The sequence below is a fragment of the Athene noctua genome, chromosome Z (assembly GCF_965140245.1).
Source record: "Athene noctua chromosome Z, bAthNoc1.hap1.1, whole genome shotgun sequence".
NCBI classification, from domain to species: Eukaryota; Metazoa; Chordata; class Aves; order Strigiformes; family Strigidae; genus Athene; species Athene noctua.
In genome coordinates this window covers 3,196,069-3,216,802 of record NC_134077.1, presented here as the reverse complement: position 1 = coordinate 3,216,802, position 20,734 = coordinate 3,196,069, and the positions used below count along the sequence as shown (strand labels likewise).

Sequence of the window (20,734 nt, the reverse complement as noted above, 5' to 3'; positions counted from 1 at the left end):
GTATATCAGCACCAACCCCAGCCACAGCCACTAACAGGGGCTAAGAAAGGCATGAACTTTCAAAGACCCCTTTCAAGCTCCCCATTTTAAGCACTTATTTTTAATGTCAATAAACAGCTGACTCATTTTATTACATCACTGAATGTTTAACAGCTCAGTAGAAAAGTGGGCTAACTGGGGCCACAGCTAAGAACATTAAAAATGCCCTACTAATCCCTTCTAGCCAAGTATTTATTAGTTGTTTTTTAATATGCTTCACCGGGAATATTTTATATTAGGGCATGGCCAGTGCTGATTACTTTGACTTCAGCAAATGCTCTCAGAGCAGTTCAGAAATACTAAAGCAACATAACAAAGCAGCCAGCAAAGGGAAGTGCGGGTTTCTGCAGGCACAGTTATGTGGGACACAGAATACAGACCTGCCACTGGGGTGGCAGATTCTAGGAACATCCATCATCCATGCATGCTCTCGAGTCAGGAAAGTGGAGTTTAAAAAGCAGCCTATTCTAGTAAATGTAAGCAAAAACCACATTTCTCTTTTCCACCTGATTCTTGATAGCCAGGGAATAATTTATGCTGCTCTTTTCTGCATTAATTGACGATTACAGAGGCTGTGCTGGCCAGCAAAACATCTGTAAAGACACACTGGAATGAAAACATTCAGGGTAATGAACTCTGTTATCCTTGCAGAAAAGAACTGCTAAACAGTCACTGCCATCGGTGCTAGGAATAACTACATGTAACAATGCTGACCACTTCGATGAAACTTCATCAGTCTTTTTAAGCTGGCAGGGCCAAAACCCAACACTTAATTATATTTAGAGCCCTGTTTAAGTCTGACCCCACAAACGAGTCAGCATTTGCCACAGCATCGCAACCCTGCAATCCCTCTCACACAATCAACAACAAGGTGTTTCTGTAGCAGGAAATCAGTTCAACCCCTCACACTTTATAGTCCAGCCTGCGTTCCTCCTACGTGCCCCAAGACCCACATCAATCATCCCCATGGAGCAGGGCTCTCCTCCCCTCGAGCCTGCCCGATTTACTGTACCTCCACTTGGTGTATTACATCCTCGGTGTCTCCTGTCTCGGAGGTCGATATGGATGGGTAATTGGAGTCGGACTCTAAACTGCTTTGGTTGGACGGGCTTCTTCTGTGCCCTGCTGTTTGCTGCCAAAGAGCGATGCAGATATAGAATACTTTCAGTGTCTGAGGAAGGATTCCTCACAAAGCACTGTTTCTTAGAGCAAATACGTGTCTATGTACTAAGCTTACCTTTACAAAAGCCTTGACTGTCACCTTATAGTGAATTCCGTTTTCTAGTTCATATGCCCTACTGTCACATTCCTCTTAACACAGGGGAATAGTTTACAATAAAATGTGATGTGATACAAAAGCTCAGTTTAAAAATTCTGCACAAATTAAAGGCTTTTCATAACACCAGATTCCTGTAAAGTGTGAACATGCAAATCTGAGCTCAAGTTTATGCTGTTTACAGCATCCTCTATGGCTCCCTTTAAACACTCAACATTGCACCTAACCCAGCATCACTCTAATAATTTTCCAACAGTTCCTCCAACACTTCAGCATAGCTGAACCTTAAAAATTTGCCTTTTGAAATTCTGAAGTCACGTTATTGATTTTTTTGTTTTGTTTTTGCAACCCAACACCTAAGCAGGAACATCACTGGAACAAAAAGCAAACCAAGAAGCATGACCCAGCTTTTGCTCAGATTCACAGATATCTTTGTAGTTAACAGAGAAGCGTGAAAGATCAAGCTCCTTTCTGAAGGCAGACATATGGTTTGGCTTCAGTGTACAAGTTCATTATAAGTTCACCTCACAGTAATGGCAGTTCTATTGTTTCGGGGATGAGTGAGGCATGTTATCCAGCCACCAACATCAGGATCAGGTCACAAGAGAAAAAGGAATCATTTCAGTTTTGTTACCTTCATAAAAACCATTTCATCCTGCAAGTTGTCATATGACTGCTCCAGCCTCGAATACTCTTTTACCAGGTTCTGGTAACGAGACCTCTCTTCTTCCAGCTCTTTCTTCATCTGGCTGTTTTCCTCAATCATGCTTTGTGTAAGTTCATCTTTAAAATAAGAAAAAAAATAATTATGATCTTCATCTCTGAAATGAACTTCCTGTAAATATCTGAAATAACAGTGGCTAATTAATAAAATGCTCTCAGCCGAGAACTTTTAAAATACATATAAGCATTCTCTAATATTTAGAGACTATTATAATTTAGATCTGTCTCCTTGCCATTTGGAACAGCTTGAGCTCTTCTGCTCGGAGAGCAGAGTCCTCTGCCCTCTGAGTTAAAAGAAAAATTGCCAGCACCTACAAACTATGAGATCAGTCATGCTTAACTTAACTATGCCAGCTCCAGCTCCCACAAGCCAGCCATAAACCCACTTAAGACCAGACCAGCACAGTACAGAAATACATTAATGTCTAAGTGCCTTTGGTACTCACTGCATTTAAAGACTTTTCTGCCTGCTTCCCACCACCAGATTTGGCATAGAAACAAATCAACAGCAGCATCCCTTTCCCATGTCATCATCAACCATTTACCAAGGTAAGACTTGGGCGGTTGAAAGTATTTTATATCTAAATACATTCTTTCTTGTTGTTAAAAACATACTTTGGAAGAAAATCTGGTTCCTCCCTTTTTTGAGAAACCATGCAAATATAGTCTGCGTGTTCTTTTAGAAGGGTGAACACCAAACAAAGCCCCTCCACTTGGTTTCCTGGAGCTTCAATGCTTCCAAACCATCTCATAAGAGAAAAAGAAATATTTGCAGCAAGTTTCTTTTTAACATGTTATTTTCCTTCCTTTATTTTGCACTAGGCTAAGAACAAAGGGTACTTCATGAGTACCACAGAGCAGTGATAGATACAGCCACAGAATGATGCATGATGCTCTCTGTAAATCCTGCAACACAATAAAAGCTGAAAAGGATGACAAAAAAATATAAAAGCTCAATACATGCATAAGAGTTTCCTTCGTGGCTTAGGATTTTCCCAGATTGCTTTCTTCTATGTATGTCTCACCATTTAAGTCTCTGCTTTAAAAAACACTCACAGACTACTCTCAAATTACAGAAATCCTTTGTCACAGCTTAATATTGTTAACAGTGCTGTTCCTTGGATCCTTTGTTCATCCATCCTGGGATGTTGTCACTCTCCACCCTCAGCAGCCTCCCTGCCTCCTGCACCACTGGCAGTAAATGCTGTGACATAACTGAACTAAAAAGCCCTTTTAGGTACTTTATTCCATATTTCGCCAGTTAAATCAGCCTCTGTCTTACCAACCACCAGCAGGACAGCACGAACAGAACTACCTGCACAACAAAACAATGACAAAAACCACCAGGAAAGGGATGTGGGAAGATTAGCACTTTTCAAGGTAAGAAAAGCACACAGGATAACCAAGTTTCAGGGGAGAACAGGTAAGCTCCTTGTTTAGAGGAGGCATTATGATGCTATAAGCATTTTTTCTCACCTTCATATTGATACAGGTACGTGCTTTTTTCCTGCTTCAGAAGAGCATTTTCTTCTTCCAAGTTGGATATACGCTACAAAACAAGGCAAAGAATTACTGCTTGCTGCAGGTCAGAGCCTTTGCAGAGGGGTTACATTTCACCTGGCTGGAGACAGGGAGCTTTGTTTGGGCTTTCTTTGCTGTTTAAAAGATCTATCCCCTTGTGCTTTGCCAGTTATCCTTTGTACATCAGGAGCTGAAGCGTAGCAGAACTGCACTGCAACAACAGAGACTAACTTTGCTTTTCCTGAGTGAATTTCTCCCTGAAATTAATGTTTTCAGCAGAATCTTACAGAATACTAAGAAGCTGGACTTGGCAACCATGATCTGCAGGAATGAAACTCCTACAAGTGATCAGGATATCAAATCAGAATTTTATTTCCACATCTCGAGAGGCTTCATTTGCTGCCTTCGAGTTATAGCACTGTCTGCTGTTGGGGAAAAAAAAAAAATAAATCTGCTGACTGTTTCAAGCAATGTGGCACTTAAGATGGGCACAGGGAATGTGAGCACTAATACTAGATAGTTCGGGCTTTTTTAATTTGTTGTGTATTAAATCATTTAATACGATTACAGTCACTTAAATGCTTCACACTGCTGCAGAACCTCTAGCACAGTGAAGCATGGCATGTACCAGAGCCTTTGGTAATGTAACAGTAGCATATGCAGCAATTAACACTGATGATTGCCTAGCAAAAATTAATGAAAACAGAAATTAAATCCTGCAAAATTCTACTTTATATATTTTTAAACTACCTCTTTATTAAAAATGGCCACTGGTCACAACAATGTGGCTGGACTGATGCTCACAGCAACCTATCCTGGAATTTTGATGCATTCAACAGCGTTATCTCTAAACACAAAAACATCACATTACCAAGTGAAATACGCTGCTATGGTTAAACAGGATGATTCTGCTGCTGTCAGGTGGGAAACAAACTGACACATCACCCTCGTGTAATGTCATTCCCTGTGCCTGCTCCATCACATCCTCTAGCCACGGCATAGGAAAGAGCTCCACACAGCAGAAAAATTTCAAGATGCCAAAGATAAACACCACTGTACACACTGTAATAGAAGTTTTCAGTGCCCAAGAATAATAATTTTGCTGCCACCACTAGAAAAAAATTATAGGCAGCCCAGCTGGCATGCATTCCTAGCACAGACTTCAGTCTTCCACACAAGCATGATCAAGTCAAGGTATTTTATTCAATACTGCATATGCCAGCATGGGAATATAACAGAAGACTGAGGAGGAACGTAAACACACGCAAGTGACTTGTGGCTGGGATGCTAAAATCCACATACTGTTATACTAATTGTTGTGTAGTTTTGTGTGCTTGATGTCTGTGTTTAGACAACACAGGCCTGGGGGAGGCTCAGGGGCACCTTACTGAACATCCTTGAGATTCCTGCTCTGCTGTAGGAAAGATCAGAGCACACTGTGAACATCCCTGATATCTACAGGCGAAAGCAGCGGGTTCAAGATCTTTTCTTCCTTTTTCTGTCTGTCAAGGACCGAGCTCTGCGGTGCCTCCGTCCCCGCTTGTGTGCCTCTGCCTGGGTGCTGCTGGAGGACCAGGAGATCCCCTGGGTCCTCTTTGCATTTCACCAGTGGTTTTGTGGCTCTTCCTGCACGCTGCCTGTGCTGGTTCACACAGCCAGATACACATTAATGGTGAGGATTAAGCACAATGAATATTTTACTGTAAGTCACAACTGAAGCAGTCATATCCCGAGCACAGAAACTGGAAGACCCCACTACCCCTCGCTCTCCGCTCATTTACTCCAGCTCTCTGCATCAGACTATAACCTCCTGCATCTCTCTCTCTCTCTCTATGCAATAGGAAGGTTGGAGTTTGGAGATACAGTTAGGAAGTGTAGAAAACACAAACTTAAGATATGCAGAGCTACTGGTGTTTTAAATGCTCTGAACTGAGCCACAATTTTAATGTTCTTGTACCAAAATCAACTACATTCCTTCATTCGTACATCACTTCAAATAAACATCACAGAAGACATGCAGCCATTAGGTCAGCACTAGTGCCTTCAAGTTCAGAAGAATTCTTAAAAAATTAGAGAAGGGCATAAAGAGTGATGGAAACGAAGGAAAACCTGTGCTGCAATGGGACAGCGAGGAACTTCACTTGTTTATCTCATCAGGGAAAAGATTAAGGGCAACAGTATTATTTTACCAGTGCTCTTCAGTGGGTGCTGATAATGAACTCTTCTGCCCAGAGGACAAAGTTATGACAGCAGGAAAACAAAACAAGACAAACATTTGGAGTATTTCAGCCCCGTTGGGGGATATTTTAGAACCAAAAGACTTGGTAGAATCCCAGGTTTAAAAATTTCTAACCCAGATTGGGTATAGATGTTTTTAAGATGTGGTTGAAGTAGTTTATCACATCCCTGTTTCCACCTGAAAGAGCAGCAAGCTGTAATTCAAACCCAATGAGAATGAAAACAATCCATTAAACACGGGTAGAGGCAAGTGGAGCAGGTTATACAATGGCCAAGCAGCACAAAGTCCATCTCTGGTACCTACGCTGGTACCTTTTGTACCCCTTTGTCATCTTTTTATAGAAAACAGACGTTTGAAGGTGCTTCAAATGCAACAGTACCTGCTTTGAAGGATTTCTATGGAAGATGTTGAGCAGTGAGGACTCATGAGGGCTTCAGCCCTTATTTAAGTGTTACACTGGAACCACCTGCTCATGAGATCTGGCTCCAGGGCTCACCTAATCTCGTGAAGAATGGATGATGGCATTTAGGATTTTCTTAATAAAATTCCTGGCCCGGCTTTGAATCATCCGAGTTCATAGTGAGAAGATTAGGTGCTACCAAATGCTGTTGGAAGAGCTGTTGGTACTCGCCCAGATCTGACGTTTTAAACTATCACAAAACAGAGTAAGAAGAGCTATTCTAAAATTAAGGAGTTGGAGAGAAAAGCTATAAGGGAAGAGATTAAAGTACTTTTTTTTCAGTAACAAAATCATAATCAGTGTGGATTTACAGAAGCTGCAGCTCCAGCTCCGATTGATAAAATGAAGGCTGTTGTCTCAGTCTCACTCAGAAGTGTCTGATGACTTTAGGTATCGTCTCCAGGGCAAATGCATCCCACCACAACCATGGCCATGGTGTAATCTTGATACTGGAGGTAAAAGTGCTTCTCGCCTGAATTCAGTTTCATGACACTTCCCACACTTTCAGTAGTTAATAGAACCACCCAAAAATCTCTATTAGACTTTTTCTCAGAAAGTGTTTCGGCTAAATGAATGTTTCCAGGAAGAAAACAGGTCTTCTCTGTCCTCCCACCGACAAGGAACTGAAGGGAGCAATTGAAAGCTAATGTCAGAAATGGGAGACTGCACTGCTCAGAAGAAATGCTTTGTTTTATAATTAAACCAGCTATTGTCACAGTAAAGTCCACAGTATTAACTATGCTGTAGGCAATTCTACAACAAAGGAAAGCGTTTGCTTTGTTTCCATGCTTTTTGAAAGCGTTTCTTTGGTCATTAAATCAACCTTTTTTTCCGGACTGCTCGAAGGGGATTTGCAATCAAGAACAAAGAGAGGCAGTTCTTCCCCAGCTGCATCACCTTCAGAATAAAGCATCCTTTCAGTCTCTAAAAGCCTGTGCTGCAGTCAGCTAATGAACTGAGCCCTCTGCCAGAAAAGATCTTCTAATTTGGTGCTGGACAAAGGAAAATCACTGATTCCATACGTCCCTGCACAGGTGCAATACATGTGCAAAGAGTGGAGTAACTGTTTTTCTGACAGCTCTTGGTCCAGCCGAGAGACCAGACGTGCACAGGGTGAATGCCCTTTTGAGAAGTGCACCCAAAAATGCATTTCAGCTGTGCTAGTTGTTCAGATGAAGTTATCCTGACCACATAGTCCCCAGAGCTACTCACCACACCCACTATCCGAGGGTTTATGCTCAAGGGGTGGTTGGCCAGGGCAGGTGCTGCTGACTGAAGTGCTCTAGAAGGGCCCCATCTGGGCATTCTCCCACCATAACAAAAAATGCAGCAAACCCCAGATCTTTTTTTTTTTTTTTAAATCTCCAAAAGCAACTCATCTTCAGGTTGTCACACACAAAGTGCTATTCTAGAGTAAGAGCTGCAAAGCATCTTTTTTTTCTATGCAAGTATTGGCTAGGAAAGCCCTAAACACTTTCCAATAGCAGGATCGAAGAAACCACTTCAATTGTCAGTGCAGAAGAAAGATCACAGATTTAACCTGAGCAGTCACAAGCATTCGCAGCAGGAACTAATCCCATACCTTAGTGCCTTAGGTTATAAGAATGGGTATGAAGGTTATTCAGAATGAACTTGACCAGCAAAGAAATTCAAGGTAAAAGGTCCATTTTTACTACTTGCAAAAACCCTCTACACTCTGAAGTCTCTTCCTTCCACTAGAACACTTTCCTGTACAGTGGTGGCAGCACTGGACAACCTCCACCTGAAGAGATCCAGAAAGCACATGAAGGAGGAGTTAAAAAAAATTAAAATAAAAATGTTTAGTGTTCATCACAGCTCTGAATCCTATCGAGGCTCATAACAACCAGCCTTGCTGGTGTTGGAGCAACACCTCTGCTCGGGAGGCACAAGTTAGTCCCCTCACAGGTCACACTCTGCATATACCTACAACACCAGCCACTAAAACCAGTGGCCATGGACTGCGTGGCAAAAACCGAGCCCTCATGATCCACACCAGGCTGGGCTGAGGAAGGACATCCACCTCATATTTATGGCATCAATAGCCTTCTCCAATATTTTGCACAAAGCCATGAAGAATCACTGTACATACACAGAGTTCTGACATGTCCGTGGTTATTAAGTGCCCTTGTTTCCAGACAGGCCTGGGCTTGGGGAGTTTCTTCGTGGGTGGCAGTGCAGAAGGCATCCAGATGGGATATCCTCCTGACATGGGGCAGCTGCTGCTCCTGCAGGGATGTCCACCTGCCCTTGCTGCCCCATGACCTGGTTAAAAGGCAAATTCTAGGGGCATTCAGTGACAAAAAGAAAAAAATCCTATTTAAAGGATAGAAATTCTTTACCTTTCAGACTTAAGAAGAGTGAGCTTTCGCCAGTACAACCACCTGCAGGAGACCTGCACAACGTGAGATGTGACAGACGTACCTTTCTCAGTAGGTCTTTCTCCTTAATGTAGCTGTCTTCCACAATCTTCCTCTCGCCATAAGCTTTTTCAAGCTCCAGCCGGAGGTGCTCCAACTCTTCTTGAAAGCTGAGAAGCTGGCTGCTATCACCCTGGTGGCTCTGTTGATATTGCATCAGTTCCTTCTTCAGCTTTTCCACCTCGGAGGAGTGGGCAGATGTGAGCGCAGAGAGCTGCTCGTTCAGAAGCTTGTATTCCTTGTTCTGCAGCCAACAACCCAAAAAGAAGAAAATACTTTCATAAATGAGACCACTGCATGCACTATGCACTACAAAAGTAACTGTTAAGAATCCTTGAGCATGGTGAGTAATAAACTTCTTATAATGAATATTTCCATGCATATGCTAATAAAGCTCATAAAGCTAAAACCAATTTCAAAACTGTGACAAAAGCTCAATAATATTTTGGTAATGATCATACAAACATTTGTTAAATTGATGTTACACTTGAAGCAATGGTAAACAATGCTTGGTAACACTGGCATCCAAACAAAAAACTACACTTTTATTACAGCTTCCAAACAACGTAGCATAATACAACTGGTTTGCAATTTTTTGGGGGGTCTGTAATATTGGGTTAGCAGTTTATCCTTTTATTCCTGACTCCTGTGCCCACAGAAACCTGGGGTGACAATGCACCATAGCACAACTGCAGCCTTGAGTCCAAAGAGCTCCTTAAACCCCAGCCTTAAGTCATATGCCAACCCAATCACCTTTTTATTTGCTCAGATTTTCTATTTTAAAGCACTTTAGCAATGATTTGCTCCCAAGTTTTGAGACCTCAAAATTCAGCAGCCTTATTTGATTCTTGTGGTTCAAATCAAAGTCAATGGGAACTACACTGTGACTAATAAATCATCATCATTATCAGCCAGCTCCAGAAACAACAGTGAATTCACAACAGACCAAGAGCTTCAGTAAAGAGCCTACCATGTAGTTTTGCTAATGTTAGGTAGATAATTACAAAAGTAAAAGAACTGTTCTGAAATTTGAAGTGTAGTCTGTTTTTTAAAGTTTCCTTTTTGACAGCTTTCAATACAGCTTTAAAGATCTGGGCTCACTGTACAACAGATCCAAAAGGCTTTCCTTTCTTAGATGGGATTTTGGTGGGTATTTCACTGATGTATCAGAAATATTAGGTTTAGCCTTTCCTGATCTTGCTGAAAAAACATTTGGGAAGAGACTGTTATCCAGACAACATTGAACTGGTCATCTGCAATTTAGCCTTTTGCTGCTTCTCAGAGCTTTAGTCACCAGCAGTGTTACAGCAGCTCATGAGAAACTGCTCCTTCCACCCAGAAGTTTTTGGTTGTTGTGGAGGCTAAAAAAACCTTGAGATGAAGAAGCCAAAACCTGAAAGTCTTAGAGGACACAAATGTACAACTTTAAAAGGTCAATGGACTGGAGACCTGGTACACAGGCTTTGACCAGTCAGGATAAGCAGTAAAGTTGCAAAGTCACAGGTCTTGAGATGCAACTTCTTCCTCTAAGATGTTCACCAGAGCCAAGCAAGGAAAACATTTCAATGCAAAAAGTATGATCTATCTCTGTAATAGGGTCCAGGGCTCCCATTAGCTCCTGTACAACAGAGTTAGTTTTCAAAGAATTTTATAGCCTGGAAAAGGAAAAAACACCCATGAAAGTAGAGAATTTTATCATCTGGGTCTACACAGGTTCCTCCAGACCAGACAGGCCCCTGTACAAAGGTGAATTGGTGGATACTGAAAACCCCACCCATACTTCGGATTAGTCTCTTTTAGATTCCCAATGTGGATCACAGGATCCTTTCTTCTACTAGTGCTCTGATCATCCTTTCTTCCCCCCTCCAGGTGACCTCCCAAAGCATTCCTCTCTCGCTGCAGTCTCAGCACTCCCAAGCAAGATTAAGACACAACTCAAAATTAAAAACAAGTAAATGAGAGAGATTAATATATTTTCGTTTGCTCTCCTGTAATGAATTATTAGTGAATATCAAAATTCAGTGTGTGGTATTAAGGAATTAACATTTCTGCATGACCCAAGCCATATCCAGAGAGATCCATTCAGAGAGAAAAGCTGCACAGAGAATGGCAATGATCACTCTGGTTCACAAATTTCTGATGCTTCCTTCAGTCTCTGCTTGTTCTGCCACACACAACATTTCACAGCTTTGTGTCCCAAGGTTTAGGTATATGATATTACATAACAGCCAACTGAGATTTCAATTCAGGCACAAGATAAATGCATAGGAATTATTTGTCTTGTTATTAGCTGCTAGAGGCATGAGAGAACATTTACTGTGTTGTACCAAAATGACTGGTCCCCGCTGCAATGGGAGATTGTTCACCAGACCACGTTAAACTTGAACGTGGTTTATTTTAAATCATTATCCAGCCCAGCAGAGCTGTGACAATCCTGGTTTCCACTTTGGTTCTGTGAACCAATCCAGAGTTTACTTTGCTACCAGCGCAGAGGCAACAACTTCATCACTACTGTTACCCAAACTACTTTTATTTACAATAAATGCTCACAGAGATGCTGTCGCTTGCAGGGACAGCGTAGAGAGCTTACTGTGATTCTAATACTGGCTGCACAAACACATAACACCAAACTAGGTAACAGCCTTAGAAGTGTCTCAGGCAGCTACAACATACACATTTAAAGAAACTCACTTAACTGGAAAGAAAAATAAAATTAAAAAAAGTGGTCCAATGTGGATATATGTAAAAGTGGTCCAGTGTAGATATTTTGCAGCAAAACAGATTTAAACCTTTCTTGTGTGTGCAAAAAATCCCTCACCTGACTTAGAAACTGAATTAAATAGGCCCAGTTACGGATGTGGGCTGAGGCTGACGTACAATAATAGGTTTTAAAGTTTTCAAAGAAAGATCATCTCTTCCTCAGGGGCACATGGAGTATTGCATCTCTCTATTCATGCATGAGCTAAAGTGGCAGAAATAGAAACATTTTCTTCCACAGTAAGAAAATGATACAACTGCAGCTCTCCAGGTTGCCTGCAATTTTATTTTTTTTTTCCTTAAGTTAATTGGCATTTTGAAAGGTCATGTTTATAGATTAGCAAGGATTGAAATCAAGATACTTCAGGGAAGATATGATGCAACAAACTCAGCGCTGCCAGAAAAGAAAAATCCAGTGCACTGAAAAGAAAGTCCACTGGAACGGTGCTCATTAGCAGTTCTAAAGCATCCCAGAGAAACCTGTCAGTCCTGAAACAATGGTTAAAATTAGATCACTGGACGGATTACCACCAGTAATACAGAGCAGCAATTCCTTCCTGCAAAAGTTACACAGAAACCATCAAAGTAACTCCTTCAAAACCGTCTGTCCAGAGACCAGGGGAGATCAAGACAAGCTCCAGCCCATTATTTCTGCCTACTTAAAAGCTCTCCATGGCTCCTTCCCTAAAGCAGACCTTTATGCTGCTTTCATAACCCACAACAGGAAAGCCCACATTAACCAAAGATTCATTTTGCTTTATTGTTCCACCCCCATACTTTCTCTAGCAGCAAATGACAAGGAATTGAGAGGAAGAAAAAAAAAAAAATTAATACTGCTGCTCCACCACCAAGTCCAGCAGCTCAGCAGACCTACACAGACGTTCATGCTCCCTGCATGAGTTAAGTCCAAATACATGGACCTGAAATGATTCATACTCTAATTCCACCAAATACCCCTCAGATGAAGGGTCATATCAAACAGGTTTCGGATATATAAATATATAGAAAACCTTACGCACAAGATTTTCCGTTCCTAAGCTATGGTTTGCCTGCAAAATGTAAGTATGCAAAAGGAGGCGTTTTAAAATCAAACACAGGGGTTTAAAAGTCAGGCTCTACTGCGGTGTGTGGTTTGCAGCCAGCTAATACAGCAAGGGAAGCAGCCAGCAGTAAGGCGAATCCCTGGGTGCCTTGACTCTGCAGTATTGGAGCCAACGCAGTCATTTCTCATCTTCCTCCTGGCAGGACCTCTCGTGTCATACAGGGATGGGAGAGATTTAAGGCAGCGAGGAAACCGCCTGGGACGTGTAAGCATTCCTGACAACATCTGAAACACAATGATAAACTGAAATTCCTGATACTACAAATAAGGAGGTATCCTGACTTACAGACAAGGTTTCTGCTGCCTGTAAAAGGGCATTTTAAGGATATAGGTGGATATTAATCTCTCCATTAATGTTAGTGGATAGAACTGGGACCTACTCAGCCATTCTTATCCCTGAAGGCCTTGCACAGCACTGGGAAGCAACACTGACAGTATTTATCAGCGTAACTTGCACACTCATGTTGGTAGGTGGGAAAACCCTCCTCCTGCATGTGTAATCAAACAACTATTCTGCAGCTCATTAATGACAAGAGTGATTTGATGAAGACCTCTCTGTGATCAGGTTGTCAGAGTGAGACCTTCAAGCCATCCACACAGGTATCCATCACATAGGCTGCGGCATCTCACCCATCATCACGGCTCTTGCTTCTGAAGAGCTGTTATATCCAGTAAGACAATCATGCTCAAACTACTTGGCAAATTGAGTATTTACCCAATTTAGCATTTACCTTCCAGGTGATGCGAAGAGACATAGTTCAGTACCACAAACTGTGGCAGACACTCTGCACCCTCAGTGCTTGCAAAGCAGAAAGTGTAATGGAACAATCCAGCCCAAAGCCTGTTTGACACAGGGATCTCACGTGGAGATGGTTTGAGTTTACAAGCAACAGCTTTCAAAGCTGCCATTTTATCTTCCTCCTCTAAGACCTTCTGGGCAGTTCTCACCACAATTACAATGCAGTTTTTGGCAGCTTACTGAGCAAGCTCTTCAGACAATGAGGTGGAGACCCAAGATCCAAGTGCATCTGCAATTCCGTGGCGGAGTCCCACCCTTACAAGGGTCTGGCCAGCAGGACCAGAAGGCTGCCACCACCATGATATCCTTCCCAGACATCACAGGAAGATAAAATCCTTCCTAGGAAGGACAATAGAAGAAAGGCAAACCAGAACCAGGACCACATGTGTCCCTGCACAGCTCAGGACGTACCTGTTCATCAATCTTCCTTTGAAGCTGGACCACCTTGTTCTCCATGCCAACGTTGAGCTTCTTCAGGTGCTGAGCTGAGCGGGCCTCGATCTTCAGTGCCTTCAGCTCCTGCCTGGCCTTCATGCGCCGGTAGTAGCACTGCAGGACGATGGTGGCACCCCTGATCTGGTGGAAGCGAGTGCGGGCCAGCCAGCCACGGGCGTACTTCTGGAGGATGGTGGCTTTGTGCTCCACGAGGATCTGCAAAACATGGGCAGAAATGGGACAATCAAAGGAGAAAAGTCACCTGTAAATAGAAGCAGTCCTGGTTTGCCTGCAACATGGCACTTCACACTTTCTACTCTGCCTTCAAAAGGGCTTCTCCTCCAAGCAGGAGTGTCCTGCTAGGTGCAGGGGGCGATGGCTGGAGATAGAGGCTGCATCCTCTTTCATAGACAGCAAGGGGTACTTCAATCCCTGCTCCTGGAGAGTTTTTCCAGTCACTGCACTCAACTGATGCAGGCAGAACACTTCCAGTCCTCTCTTCAGAGCCATACTTCTCTCTAAAAAGCGTCAAGACCTGCTTGGCCAGTGAAATGAGGGGATATGGTCCTGGCTAGTGAGTAGAGGACTCGATGGGGACAGGGACATCTGGGCTCAAATAAGAAACTTCATGGATCACCTCAGAATAGTACTTAGAGCCACAAGATCCTTAGACAGCAGAATAAATAGCCATCAGCAGACACACCAACACTTAGCAATAAACTTACGGTCCCTTCAGCATCAGATATAACTCACACCGTAACAGGTTTGCAGATTTTTTTCTGTGTTTCACCCCTGCATTATGGTAAGCTATACTGCAGATAAATGCTGTCCAGGTGGGATTTGTCATCATGGGGATAACCTTCAAATAAACCCTGGAGTCCTTTCACCACAGCCTGCAGCCAATTCTCTTGCATGATTCGATTTCTAGAAACTTACATATGGTTTTCTGAAACTTCTGGCACTTTTGCATTGAATTTCTCATGAAAACTTTACAGCAATCTTTTCCATAGGTGGCAGTTCATTCCTTCCTCTAAAACTGAAGGCTAACATATTAGAGATAAAATAGTATGCTGTTAATAAACTTCTTATGTTGATCTATGCTGCAGTATTTTGAAGAAATAAATAGCAGGAGGATTTAAAGATTACAAGACACTGCTGTTCTTAGTTTGGAGTAAGTTGATTCACAAAAGGTACCATATCAGCTTCTCTTACAAACCCATTTCATCCTAAGGCTTTCTTTGCACTTGCAAATTTTAATTCAGAATAAAGGGACTGTGTGAACTTAGGATGCAGCAGGAGTTACTCTGAAATGAGCTTTGTATGCCTCCAGCCTTGGCACTCTTACAGATGGAGAAAGCTGGAGGTGCCCAAAGAGCTAGAAGAAACCCTACTGCACTGCCTGGGAGACCTATTCCAGCCTCACAGCAAAGTTTTGGTGGTCACTGGGCATGCCCTGACCTCATGGAACATCACCTGCAGCCCTGCATCTGTTGCTGAGAATGCCCTTGAACAGACATTTATATCCAACACCTACATCCAGGTGCTCCAGAGATTAAAGATGTTCAGATTTGAGAGGCCCGACCTTCAGACAGCTTCTACACATTGTTAAGATTTTGGGTCACCTTGAATCTCAGAGAGTTTGAATGCTGGACCAGCTGCCTCCCCTGTAGGGCTTCTGATTTAAAAAACAGATGATGAAAAACAAGTGGCAGCAAAATTTCTGATCACAGCATCCAGCTGCTCTGTTTTGGAGGACATCCCTAATCTCTCTGGTGGGTCACCAGGTGTCCAGGTAACCTCCATCATCACCAGGAGCAGCCTCTCCTCTCCTGAGTCATTGTGCCTCTGACTTCTTTAAGCATCCCCGTGACCACAATTAGGTGTCAATTTAGGTGGCTACCAAAGTAAGGCTGGGTCTGAGGAGCAGACAGAAGATTCCCCAAAGCTGTTCTCAGTTTCCTGACACTGTATCATTTGCTGCCATCAAACCTTTACTTCCTTGCTTTCAACTCCTGGTTTAACACAGAAAGCTAATGGAGAGAACTAATTAAAGAGGGATTTATATCAATACATGACCTGATGCCTTCCATGACAGACCCTACTGGTCCTCCTACCACACTGGAAACAGTACTTGCAGCACAGCTCAGATACAAATTCAGTTTGCCAGGGAGATTTTTGCAGAGTGTGAGTTAGATCAAATGACACTTCCAGATTTCCTCAATGCCTTCCGGCATCCAAATGATTAACTTCATTTAGCTGCTCCGCTGAGGTGCTGCTGCCAAAATCAGTTTTGCTTTCACAGCTTTAAATGGCAATGCTCACCATTACCGTGTGCTCTCCAGAAACACCAGAGGCTGTCAGCTTTGTAAAACATCAAAACATCAAACACATCACCGTGCTATGCCAGCAGAGGTAAACATAAAGGCTCTTCCTACTCTCTTCTAATGCAAAGAAAGTTCGTGGAGTCATACCTTGCGATAAATCCTCCTGACAAACATGCCCCGAGCAAAAGCCTGAATGGTGATGGTTGCGCTGCGGACCCCCTGGAAAGCTCGGAAGATCCGAAGCATTCGGTACTGCTTCTGGAAGATGATGGCAGCTCTCGTCCTCCTCAGGTGCTCGGCAAGCCTGCAAAGCACAGGGAAAAGATGAGCAGTAAAACTAAACTCCCCTTCTTTCTGTTGTTATAAGTTTTAAACTGGACAGAGAGAATAACCTTTTGTCCGAAAGTAGCTTGGCGGTATTCAAGAAAGACAATCCCAGCAGTAGGGCTGAGATAAGAACAGCAGATAGCATGTCTCCGATAGAATAATGGGAACACACATGCACTCAGACAGCATCCGTGGCCCCCAGGAGCACTGGAACCAGACATCAACACACCTCATCTTTCATAAACAGCGTTAAAAACAAGTGTTTCCCAGCTTTCCCCTTGGTTTGAACACTCTGCTGAACGTACTCAGGCTAATCAACGTCCAGGTTGGCCCCATCACTTCCCTGACTACAAAAAGAAAGCATTGCATGGGTCATCTACCGGCTCAATAAAAACAGCAGCAAATTGATTTGACATTCAAGGCAGTGTGCACTGGTTTGGCAACATTCACGAGCAGAGCCCCAAGCAATTCACAGAGTAAATAATGAGGGACGTGGTCAATTCTGTGCCATGTTGCTCCCATTCGCCAACTGAATTCACGTTCAATTTGCTGTTACACAGGTTAAAAAATGCCCATAAAACCTCAATTTAATTTGATAATTAGCTTGTTTTGATGAATTCATTATTAATTTATTGCTCTCAGCATGAAGCATTATATAGATATTAGATTCTCTTCTTTATTTTGTGAAAAGCATATCAAAACCAAAAGAGCCATATCGGATTGGTTTATATATTCTCTTCATCAAGGACAATGGTTTCTTATTAGGACCCACTGAACCAGAGCTTACTAAAGAGGACAAGGGATAGCCTGTTTCCAAAAGATAAAGCAATTATTCAGATGACATCCATCCCTATGAAACCAGCACAAAGAGGTGAACTGAAAAATCATGTTGAAGAAACACTGCAGCAGGTGGTTTCAGAGCATCGGCTTCCTCCCAGACTCTCTTTTAGCTCATACCCCCTTCACTTTGGGACTCCTCATCCCCTCCTTAGAGGGATGGTCAGCTGATTCAAAGTCAAATATAGAGTCCAAGTCTGCAGGTGGGCATGGAGAGCCCATAAGAGAGGCTCAAGACTGAGTCTCCGTTTCTCTTAAACTTCTTATTGCTTAGGTCTCATTTGCCTCATCTTCAAGTGAGCTGTAAGACCACTGAGAGGGATCTGCAGCCACAAGCCTAGAGAAGTACACCTCTGAGGACAAGAAAAATCTCTTCTCAGTTTTTTAAAAAAAAAAGTCACCAAACTGCCCAGCTTTGCTTATTTGAGACCTTCTCATCCCTGGATTCTCCATGATGCCAATCCCTTTCACAAGCACAAATACCACAAGTTCAGTTAGCACCTCTGATGTTATTCCAAAGTACAGTATGATTTAGAGGAAATGCTTGGAAGGAACGTGGAAGTTCTTCCCCTTTAGTTGTTTCAATAATTGATAGAAATCAACTCTCATCCAGCAATCAGGAGCGAAGAAAGGACTGTGCAGGAGCCTTGCAGCATGCAGGCAGCATCTCACATTGCCCAAGGGCAAGCAGAGTTAATTGGGCTGCAGATTATGTGGCAGCACTTCTGATGGGCAGAACCTAACTCACAGCCAGGGAAAACATTGCTGCTCAAAACCAAACGACATAGCTAACACACCACAGCTTCTCTGAGCAGAAAACAAGAAGGGAAACAAAGCTGAAAGGACCCAAATCTACTCCGTGTTTCTACCTGCAAAGCGCCTGAAGCCAGCTGGGCTAGATGCAGAATGGCAGCACTTGACAGGAATAAGGAGCACATGATGAAGGATGACCTGTGTGTTGGGATGCTGTAACACTGATTTACTGCTCCCTCACACCCACCCCACATCTCCTACCAGCAGCCTGCTCTCCAGTGCAGCGTTATCTACCGAAACACCAGCAAGCCACTGACGCGAGGAAGCCTGAGGTTCCTGCACACGGAGAGTTAAACACTGAGTTCTATTATTCCATACTGTCAATAGCCCCAGTGCTTGTGATCTGGAGTGACTTTTCTCATTACAAAGGACACAGCAAATCAATTCTGAGAGCTCCCTTTGGATATCAAGGAGGCGCAAACCTGGTTCCTGCAGAAGAGGAGTGCATACCAACTAGCAAAGTTGTCACTCTGCCTTTTGCCAGAGGTAGTCCCAGAAAAATATTAGTTCTGTGAAACACTTTCACCTAAATATCTGAGTACTTCGGTCATCTGATTACAGCCTAGCTGCCTATAGACCAGAAATTAAATCAATATAGGTATGAAATCAAATTAAGACAAAGAGTTTTGGTCTCTTGACCCTGAATAAAGCTGGAGAGTGGGGCCAGGAATGAGTCCTGACTTTAGCACAGAAACTTTCACCATATTGGTACCTACATGCAGAATATGGGTCTTGCTTTTCAGCCCCATGAAAACAACACACCATGCAGAGCATTTTCAATGTTTCTCATACAAAACTCCCAAGTTTAAAGTCTACACGATGGAACAGACAGAGAACACAAGTGTCCAGAAGTGGTTTTCCACTTGACCTCCCAGCTAGCCCTTCCTCGGAGAGCTTCCCAGGACCCACCTCCGCGCCAGGAACCCACGCGTGTAGCGCTGGATGACGACTGCAGCTTGTCTCAGCCTTTTGTACTTGACCCTCTGTAGCCAGCCTCGCACTGTCTTCTGAATCATGATCATGGCAGCTCTCAACTTAGCTGCTCGCACTTTCTCCAGATATGCCACCTGGCCTGAACGGAAAAAGATCTTGGTACGTCCAACCTGGAACTTGTCTGGATCCTTATGAAAAGCAAAAAGGAAACTAAATTTAATTAAAGGCAAACAATTTTCCTTTTTTCAATCTATGTTGCTCAGTAGATACAGATTAAAAAAAAATCACTTTGAATCATATTTTTCAGCTCAACTCACACCTCTTCTTAACTGGGTGATAAAGATATTACTACATCCCAAAGTACTTGGGCTTCTCTATACCCATTGAAGAATGCAGCACTAGGATTCAGTCTTAAGTTTTATACATTTACATAAATTTTTTATGTATTTTGGCTTTTGTGAGGGTTTCTTTGTGTTTTGTTTTTGGTTTGGTTTTTTTTTTTTTAATGTTAAATAGAGCAATGCAATGCCAGGGACCTAAAGGAAAGACTTCTTCCTCAAACGGATTAAGGCTTACATCTGCAAAGTCATACACGCACTGAAAATGGCCCTGTAGCTAATGGAAACACTTGGTGCACAAGGAGAACAGCTTCTGCAGAAGGGAATCCAATTGAGTAAATTCCTCAAAATTTCATGACAAAAACAGAGATCAAAAATTTAAACGTGTCTATGGTGCTGTGGACATTCTGGGCTGCTCAACAGCAAAGCAACAGGAATAAACCTTTGTGTGAACTCTTGTGATTTAAAAATAATACATGAGTAGTAAGGTTTTGGTGAGGAGAGGTGGGAAAGACTTCTTAATTCTTTAAGGGAAAAAAGTCCCAATCTACAGGATGCTTCTTCTACATATTGGTGGCTATTAAAAGTCACTCACACACCAAGATAGGGCATTTATTGCACTTTTCTCTTACTCATTTGTGCAAAGAGGCTTTTAATGATTGACTACGGTTCATGATGTTGTCCAAAGCTGGACCTCTAAAATAATGCTCCAGCTATGGCTAGACAAAAGCAGAAGGAGGGATTAGGGGGACAAATTTTCTAAACGTGGCCAGTTGTTATGTACAGCCAGTGACAGCAAACTCTGGACTTCACCAGCACTGAAACGGTGAAATCAAGAGATCCCATGTCACGTTTGCTCTCGCTATTTCCTTGTGAGACTGTCTCATTCTGGAAGAAGCCCCAGGCTGCCTAGGCTGCAGAAGCACCTGCACAAGCAGCACGTGAAGCAGGAGCAGGAAAATCAATTCAGATTATATCAAAGCCACAAGCTTCCATGCTGTAAAAATCAATGCCAAAGATCTGATCCCAGCTCACCTTAATGAGTTCTTCCAATAGGGTCTGACAGATCTGCTTCTTGTCGATCTTAAAGAGGTCTCTCTTTTTCATAAGAACACGATACCTATTGAAAAAGTCGTGGTAGGACCATCTGAAAGCAAAGCATACACAGGATTAGCCTGCTGGGCATTATTTCCTTAAAATAAAGCGTTACAGACAAGTCAAAATATGAAACCCGTATACTGAGAGATGTCCTTGTTTGAGTGAATGGCAGGTGTTTTGGTAGCAGTGGAGGGGGCTACAGTGGTGGCCCCTGTGAGAAGCTTCTGGAAGCTTCCCCAGCTCCAAATTGGACCCACCTCTGGCCAAGTCCGAGC

General features: G+C 42.8%; 1 protein-coding gene across 4 annotated transcripts in view; it reads right to left on the bottom strand.

Moving 5' to 3' along the window:
• MYO5B (myosin VB) overlaps positions 1-20,734 on the bottom strand; it is a 163,327-nt gene that overhangs the window by 35,583 nt on the left and 107,010 nt on the right. For all 4 annotated transcript variants that reach the window (XM_074931366.1, XM_074931369.1, XM_074931367.1 and 1 more), the window contains exons 18-25: positions 20,397-20,508; positions 19,000-19,211; positions 16,261-16,417; positions 13,766-14,005; positions 8,701-8,940; positions 3,515-3,587; positions 1,950-2,098; positions 1,052-1,171 (exon numbers count right to left, since the gene is read on the bottom strand). In XM_074931366.1, the coding sequence (XP_074787467.1) occupies positions 1,052-1,171; positions 1,950-2,098; positions 3,515-3,587; positions 8,701-8,940; positions 13,766-14,005; positions 16,261-16,417; positions 19,000-19,211; positions 20,397-20,508 (1,303 nt within the window). The remainder of the gene's footprint in view (positions 1-1,051; positions 1,172-1,949; positions 2,099-3,514; positions 3,588-8,700; positions 8,941-13,765; positions 14,006-16,260; positions 16,418-18,999; positions 19,212-20,396; positions 20,509-20,734) is intronic.